Source organism: Cebus imitator, unplaced genomic scaffold (assembly GCF_001604975.1).
Source record: "Cebus imitator isolate Cc_AM_T3 unplaced genomic scaffold, Cebus_imitator-1.0 Scaffold254, whole genome shotgun sequence".
Taxonomy (NCBI): domain Eukaryota; kingdom Metazoa; phylum Chordata; class Mammalia; order Primates; family Cebidae; genus Cebus; species Cebus imitator.
In genome coordinates, this window is record NW_016107569.1 from 2275446 (window position 1) to 2282833 (window position 7388).

The 7388-nt window shown below is 56.9% G+C and overlaps 1 protein-coding gene across 9 annotated transcripts in view; it reads left to right on the top strand.

Moving 5' to 3' along the window:
- Positions 1 to 307: 307 nt before the first annotated feature.
- CUNH9orf50 (chromosome unknown C9orf50 homolog) overlaps positions 308 to 7388 on the top strand; it is an 8094-nt gene continuing 1013 nt past the window's right edge. Inside the window, exons 1-6 of one of the 9 annotated variants that reach the window (XM_017499100.2) lie at positions 308 to 1213; positions 1390 to 1570; positions 1670 to 1786; positions 4941 to 5053; positions 6623 to 6785; positions 6967 to 7382. In XM_017499100.2, coding sequence (XP_017354589.1) covers positions 706 to 1213; positions 1390 to 1570; positions 1670 to 1786; positions 4941 to 5053; positions 6623 to 6785; positions 6967 to 7297 — 1413 coding nt within the window. In that variant the 5' untranslated portion in view covers positions 308 to 705 and the 3' untranslated portion in view covers positions 7298 to 7382. Of the gene's footprint in view, positions 1214 to 1389; positions 1571 to 1669; positions 1787 to 4937; positions 5054 to 6622; positions 6786 to 6966; positions 7383 to 7388 lie in introns of those variants that run through there. The other 8 variants (XM_017499104.2, XM_017499101.2, XM_017499099.2 and 5 more) reach the window with 8 other exon arrangements.

The following is a 7388-nucleotide window of genomic DNA, read 5'->3' on the forward strand; positions in this document are numbered from 1 at the left end:
CAAAGCTAGGAAGTGGTGGAGCTGGGACTAAATCCTAAATAATAATAACTTTTTTTTTTTTGAGACAGAGTCTCGCACTGTCGCCCGGGCTGGAGTGCAATGGCGTTATCTCGGCTCACTGCAACCTCCGCCCCCTGGGTTCATGGGATTCTCCTGCCTCAGCCTCCCGAATAGCTGGGATTACAAGCGCCCACGACCGCACCAGGCTAACATTTTGTATTTTAGTTGAGACAGGGCTTCACCATGTTGGCCAGACTGGTCCCAAACTCCTGACCTCGTGATCCGCCCGCCTCGGCCTGCCAAAGTGCTGGGATTACAGGCGTGAGCCACCGCGCCCGGCCAATAATAACTTTTAAACACTAAGAATGGCAGCTAGTCTCTGTGTAAGCTTGGCCAGCGTGCCTGGCACTGTTCCGAGCTTGCTGTTCTAAGACTGGCATGCACTTGCTCATTTAAACGTCACAGCAACCCCCAAAGTTGTCTACCCTTGCCGTCACCATTTTTCAGGTGAGGAGGCAGAGGCTCAGGGAGCTCTAGCCCGAATTCGCTCGCTGTCCGCCGGGCCGGTGGCGTTCACCCCGAACCGCGCTGCGCTGCCCCGCCCGGGGCACTATGGCCTGGGGCCGGACTATGCCCACCCCACCTCACCCGGCGCCCCCCACCCACGCGCGCTGAGGGTGCGGTGAGCTGAGCGCGGGGCCCAGCATGTTTCGGCGTCGCCCCCGCCCAGGGGCCCAGGAGGTGGCGCCCAAGGGGCTCCCTGGCGACGGCGACTTCCTACGCAGCCACCCGCGGCTGCCCAAGCTGACCCCGCCCCCGCTCCGAGCGGCCCAGGGCGCGCGGGGCTCCCGGGGCTCGAGGACCCCGCCGGGCGGCGCCGCCTGGTGGCCGGAAGGGGACGCCGAGCCCGGGGTGGGCGTCGGGAGCCCCCCGCCGCGCCTGCCCGCCCTGCCCACCGCGACCCGGCGGGCGGCGGGGAAGCGGGAGCTGCTGCGGTCCCTGCTGCTGCCGCCCCTGCTCTCGGACGGCGCGTCCCGGGCATCGGCGCCCAGGCAGCCCGGGCCAGGCGAGCGCGAGTGCCCCTGGAGGGGCGTGGCCAGGGAGGACCCCAGCTTCCTGGGCGCCTTCCTAGGAGAGCTCCTCCCCAACAGGTTCCGTGAGTTCCTGCACCAGCTCCGGGACAAGTGCGCAGACGAGGAGCCCGAGCCACTGAGTGAGGCCCCGCAGGGCCCCGGGGGCGGGCCCGGGGCATTTCCGGTAGGGGGTGGGCCCTGTGTCCCCGCACCCACCACCCCCGCCGCTCAGGCTCGGAAGGATGCTAGTGTTAGCCGGGGAGCTGAGCCCTCGCAACCTCTCCTTGAGGGCGAGTGTGCCATCAGGCCGAGGCAGGCCACGCTCAGTGGCTCCGGCTCCTCGTCGTCCTAGGAAAGACGTCCCCCAGCCGATGCTCACCCTGTTTCCTCCCGCATCTGGCTCCAGCATCCTCAGCACCGAAACATCAAAGGGGTGTGTTAGAGCACTGTCGGGGGGCTCCGCAGCGTCCCAACTGCCCATTCTTCCCAGGCCTGTGGTAAGCGGCAGTCCTTCTTAGTGGGGACGGGGTTGCATCGATGTTTCCTGGGCGGGACACCTGCCCATTTATGCCAGATGTGGCCTGTTTGTCTTTAAGGGGCCAGTCACCGCACCTCCAGGACAGTCTTACCAAGATTTTGCTCCAACAGACACCTGCTCTGGGGGCCCTGAAGGCTGATCGCCCCCAATTCAGCACAGTCAGAAAGACCAGCCAGTGAGTGAGGGAGGGATAAGGGTAGGGTGGTGAGGGACGGGAGAATTTCGTTCCTCCTTTCTTTTCTCTTTCGCCCATGAATGTATCCATTTATCCACCTGTCCATCCGTTCATCCATCCTTACATTCGTCTTTCCATGAATCCGGTCTTCTACCCACCGATTCAAGATTCACTCGCCAGTTCATCTGTGAATCGACCCATCCATGAATGAGGTCTTCCACCAACACAGAATGCATCCATGAATCCATTCATAGATTCATTTTCCCATTCACCCATCCATCTTTCATCCATCTTGTCCATGAACCAGGCCTTCCACGACCTATTCATGGATCTCTCCATCTATCCATCCATCCTTCTATTCACCCATGCATCTATCAGGAACCCATGACCATCCATCCATTCACCCACCCACCCACCCACGAATCAGATCTCCTGTGGATCCATTAATCTGCCTGGCCAACCAGCTAGCCAGCCATCCGTCTAAAACTCCCACACTTCTGTCCATCCATCCACTGATCCAATGATCAACCATCTGCAAATCCTTCCATCCACTTGTAAACCCAGGACACTGTTCATCTCTAATCTAGTCATTAAGCCATCCAAAACCTACATACCCCTCTGGATAATCATCCAGCCCCCGTCTGTCTACCCATACATCCATAGTTCAGTTCTATTCTGACCCTTTCATTAACTCACCCATCAGTGTATTCACCCATCAGCCCACCCACCTGTGTTCCATCTTTTTATCCATCCTGCCATCATTTGTCCGTTTCTCGCTCTTTTATTGGCTTTTACTATGTGTTGAATATTGGGAGAAAAATAAGGGATGGAGGTAAGAGAAGAGCTTAGGCATTGGAACCTACCTGGGCCTAGACACCATAGTTTTAACAGAGGAGGGGAAGAAGACAGAACAGTTCCTTCAGGTTAAAATTCCACCAGGCTTAAGCAGGGGTGAAGGGTGGACAGTACTGCCCATGAGTTTAAAGAGCAGGGAGAGTAAATACGTCGCATACATATCATTCCTCCTCATCTCATACCCACGGCAGACAAAACTAATGGATCGCATTTCCCCACTGAGCCTCAGCACCCTTCCTTCTCACACAGTACTCCAAGCAGACACCGCTGATGGATCATGGTAGGAACTAGAAATGAAACACATGGCCAAGCATGGTGGCTCATGCCTGTAATCCCCGCGCTTTGGGAGGCTGAGGCAGGAGGATCGCTTGAGCCCAGGAGTTTGAGACCAGCCTGGGTGACATGGTGAAACTCTGTCTCTACAAAAATTATAAAAGTTATCTTGGCGTGGTGGCGTATGGCTGTGGTCCACGCAACTTGGGAGGCTGAGGTGAAAAGATTACTGGAGCCTGGGAGGTCCAGGCTGCAGTGAGCGAGATCCTGTGACAGAGCAAGATCCTGTCTCAAAGAAAAAAAAAAGTGCAACACATTTACCAACTCAAGAACTTTCAGCCAATCAGGCCAAATACGCACATGGCTTCTCACAAGATATAATAAATAACTACGGAATTCATTCTCTCGAATGGGAGCAAAAGCAGAGACAGAGTTACAGGCTTTCATATTCCAGAGCAAATACTTGAGCACCTTAGTGTGTGTGAGATTCCCTGGTAGGCCCTGCAGGGGACACTGAGGGGCCTTAGAACAGGCTCCAGTGGCGCTCAGTGGAGATGCTGAGATTTCAGACAGGCGGGCACAGCTGGGTTATGCCTTTGCCTGGCCCTGCAGCCAGCAGACAGCGGGGGTTCCTGAGCAGACAACTGTTGGATGACTGACTGGGTCCCAAAGCATGTAACCAGGCGCTGTCCCGACACCTCCCGACTGCTTGGTTCTTTAGGGGCTGATGAAAAGCATTCCCTCTGCATCTACACAGACATACAGGTGCGGTCTGATGGATGGACGCAGACATAATAAATATGTGCCTACTAACGGTCAGCCATGACCTTCCTAAACAGTACAGCTATAGGTGGGTCAGGTGGACCCTCCCGCAGCCTTGCCCTTGAGGCTGAAATTAATAACAATAAATGGAACAATGTTATCTGCGAAATATACATGTAACAGATGCCCTTGATTAAGGCCACGCCCTGTGCTGGGCCATGTCCTAGATGCTTCATGTAAATTATCTGATACTCACCAAACTCAGGAGGATGGCATTATCTTGCTTATAATTTAAAGGGAAAAAAATGCAAATGGAAACTTGGGGATAGTCTGCTGAAGGTCATGTGGCTGGGATGCGCCATGATTGAGATAGACAGTTACTATAAGTACAGCTCAGCCGGGCTCGGTGGCTCACGCCTATAATCCCAGCACTTTGGGAGGCCAAGGCAGGTGGATCACCTGAGGTCAGGAGTTTGAGACCAGACCAGCCTGGGCAACATAGTGAAACCCCATGTCTACTAAAAATACAAAAATTAGCCAGGTGTGGTGGCGCACACCTGTAATCCCAGCTACTCTGGAAGCTGAGGAAGGAGAATCGCTTGAACCTGGGAGGCGGAGATTGCAGTGAGCCGAGATCGTGCCATTATACTCCAACCTGACAACAGAGTGAGACTCTGTCTCAAAAAAAAAAAAAAAAAAAAAAAGGAGCAGCTCCCAGTTAGTGATGTTTACTCTGGGTCCTGCAGACCCTGGGCTGGATGCTTTTATGACCCATTTCCTTTCTTCGCAACCCTGTACAGTGGGCACAATTCCCATTTTACAGATAAGAAAACTGAGGCTCAAAAAGGTCAGGACTGAAACCCAGGACTGCATGATTCCTGGGCTCATTCTTCTCTCTGCTAAACTGCTTCATGTTTAAGGAGGACAGCTCTGGAACCAGGATGCGGGTCTTGGCTCCACGCCTAGCGGCTGCATGACCTTGAAATCATCTCTGTACCTCTGTTTCCTCAACTATAAAATGAGAATGATCACAGCATGTCGTAGGGCCGAGTGCGTTTGGTGGGATGGTGTACGTGCCTGCTTGAGCCTGCCTGGCAGGTGGGAAGTGCTCGGTCAAGGCGGGCTGCTGTGACCGGCGTTATCCAGCCACAGAGGCCAGAGGAGGCCACTTGTCTAGGATGTCACAGCAAGTCCGGGGCTGGTGGATGTGTGTTGGGATGCGGCGGGGGCTCTGAGCACCGGCCCCTCTCTCCTCTCCCAGCAGGCCCTCCAGGAAAGGCTCAGGGCCCCCCAGGCCTCGCTGCCCTTTCCGGGTGCGATTTGCTGACGAGACCCTGCAGGACATTCTGCTCCGCTACTGGGAGCGCCGATGCTCAGGTAAGCAGACAGGATGCGGAGATGCCAGAGAGTTCCAGCCAGGAGGGCAGAGAGGCTGTAGATCTGGGTCCCCGGAGTGAGGGACCGGCTTGCAAAGGCCAGGAGGTCGGTGACCCTGCCGAGGAAGAGCCTGAACTGGCCTCCCCGGAGGGTGTCAGGGTGACCTTCAAGGACCAAGTAGAGGGTCCAGAGTCCAGCGGAGGTGTTGCAAGGTGGGCGGCGCCTTGGACTGCTCACTGCCAAGGAGTCCCCATGGGCTACATCTGCACCCCTTGAAACCCGTAGTCAGAGCCACCGAGCCCACCCTTGCTCCCCTCCCCAGCCCCCACAGCCTACAGGGGCTGGAGGAGGCCCAGATGCCATGAGAAGCATCTTCCCCCCATACCCATGAAGGCAGACCTCAGAAGCCTGCCTGAGGACGTGCCCAGGAAAGCCAGGAAGAGGAAACGTTCTCTGTGCTGGAGACAGTGGGCACTGCCTGGTCCAACAAAGAAGCTAAGAACCACCAGGCCCTGGGTGTAATGGTGTCCGTTTTGCCGCTCCCAGCGAGTTTTCTGAAGTGGGTTTCGAGAAGCAGGGGAGAAGGCCGTGTTCTCGCTCTGGCATAACCTTGACCAAGCTCCACCTCCTTCCATGTGCCCAGCCTCTTCTCAGGGTCCAGCAGCCCCCGAGGCCTCCAACAGTCAACTTCCTTTAGCTGTTAATATTGAGCACCTACTACGTGCAGTTTCAGGAAATGCCTGCCTCAAGGTCCAGCTGTGGGCGATGCCCTACAAACCTAGGACCTTCGCTGATGTGGGAGGGATCTGACCCAGCCCCCTTGGCATCACAGGAAGCTGGAGTTAGAAGCTGTGATTTTTGCACAACTTCTGTGTGTTTGGTGGGGAAACTAAGGCCCCGGAAGCAGAAGGGGCTTGTGTGGGTGACACAGAGCCATGTATAGAAGCCAGAGTGCCCCCAGCCCCTCTTGGGAATCCAAGGCCAGTACAAGCCTAGAAGAAACGATTTCCTGTGAATGGCAGTTGGTGCCTATGGGAGATGATTCTGTGTCAGCCACTGGCCATAAGGAGCTCCGATGGTGCCAGGGCAGCAGGGTACCCAGGAGGCGTGGGGACGTGGGGCCAGCCTGCTGCTTCCCAGCCCTTTCCATCCTGGGGCAGCCACTGGGGAATTCAGGGTCCCTGGACCACCCCGCATGGCTGATATTGGGCAGGAAAAGCCTGCAGCCCTCCCTGAACCCCTCAGCGCTCTCGGCATGCTTTCTGGGATTTTTGTGATGGGGGTAAGCGGTCTCCCCACTGCGGGAAAGGGGCCGAGCTTCCGGCCGCAGCACAAGTGGGGGTGCGCAGGAGGCACAGCTCGGGTATAACAGAAACAGTCACAAACAGTCACGCAGGTGGTTTTAAAACCTAAGCTTTCTCCGGAGGCAGCCAGAAGGCACTGGGGAGCTGGGGGTTGCCATGGAGACAGGGCTCTGACCGGCCTTGCCTGCCAGAGGGAGGAGAGGAGGGTGGGGGCACCAGTGCCCTCCTCCCTGGCAGAGATCTCACCCTGCCCTCTCTCCTGCAGCCACACAGAACGTCACTGTGAACCAGAAGGCCGCCCGGCCAGTGGTGTCGGAGCAGGAGTTTGGAAACATTGGAAAATTGCTGGAGAGTTTGCCCGAAGACCTGTATCCTGAGGCCAAGGAGGAGACCCTGGCCAGCTCCTCATGCTGGCACTGCGCTGGCCTGTGAGGCTCCAGGGAAGGGGACAGGTCTTGTGGACATTGCCAGGGCTCCCTGCCCCTTGCCTACATACCTCCCCACCCAGCAGCAGGAGGGTTGCCAGTGTGGGCCCTCAAGGGCCCTGCCAGCCATGGCTGAGCCGGGGACTCAGGGTCCATGAAGCTCATGGCGTCCTGTCTCCTCCAGGCCCTCCCAGAAGACACAGGGCGACCTTTCTGAGGACACCTCCATGAACAGCAGCCTGCCCTTCTCTTCATGGAAGAAAGATGCTGTTCAGAGGCCGCGAAGGGGCCTCCAAGCCTTCTTGGACCCCCACAGCCTCCTGGAGAAGGTGGGCAAACAGCCTTGCTCCTGGAATCAGAAGCTAGTGAGCCCCTGGCTGGCAGCTGGCCCTGGGCGCAGCCCTGTTTGGTGGGGTGACCAGGGCTGGGAGTGGACCCTCCCTGTGAGCCAAGTCAGCGGGGGGCCTGTGTTCCTGCATCTCCCTCAAAGTGAAGCAGTCAAGGGGTGCCTCTAAGTCAGGTGCCTGGGTTCAGTTCACAGCTCCTCCTTCCTTCCATTCCTTCCTTCTTTCTTCCCTCTTGCTCTCTCTCTCTCTCTCTCTCTCC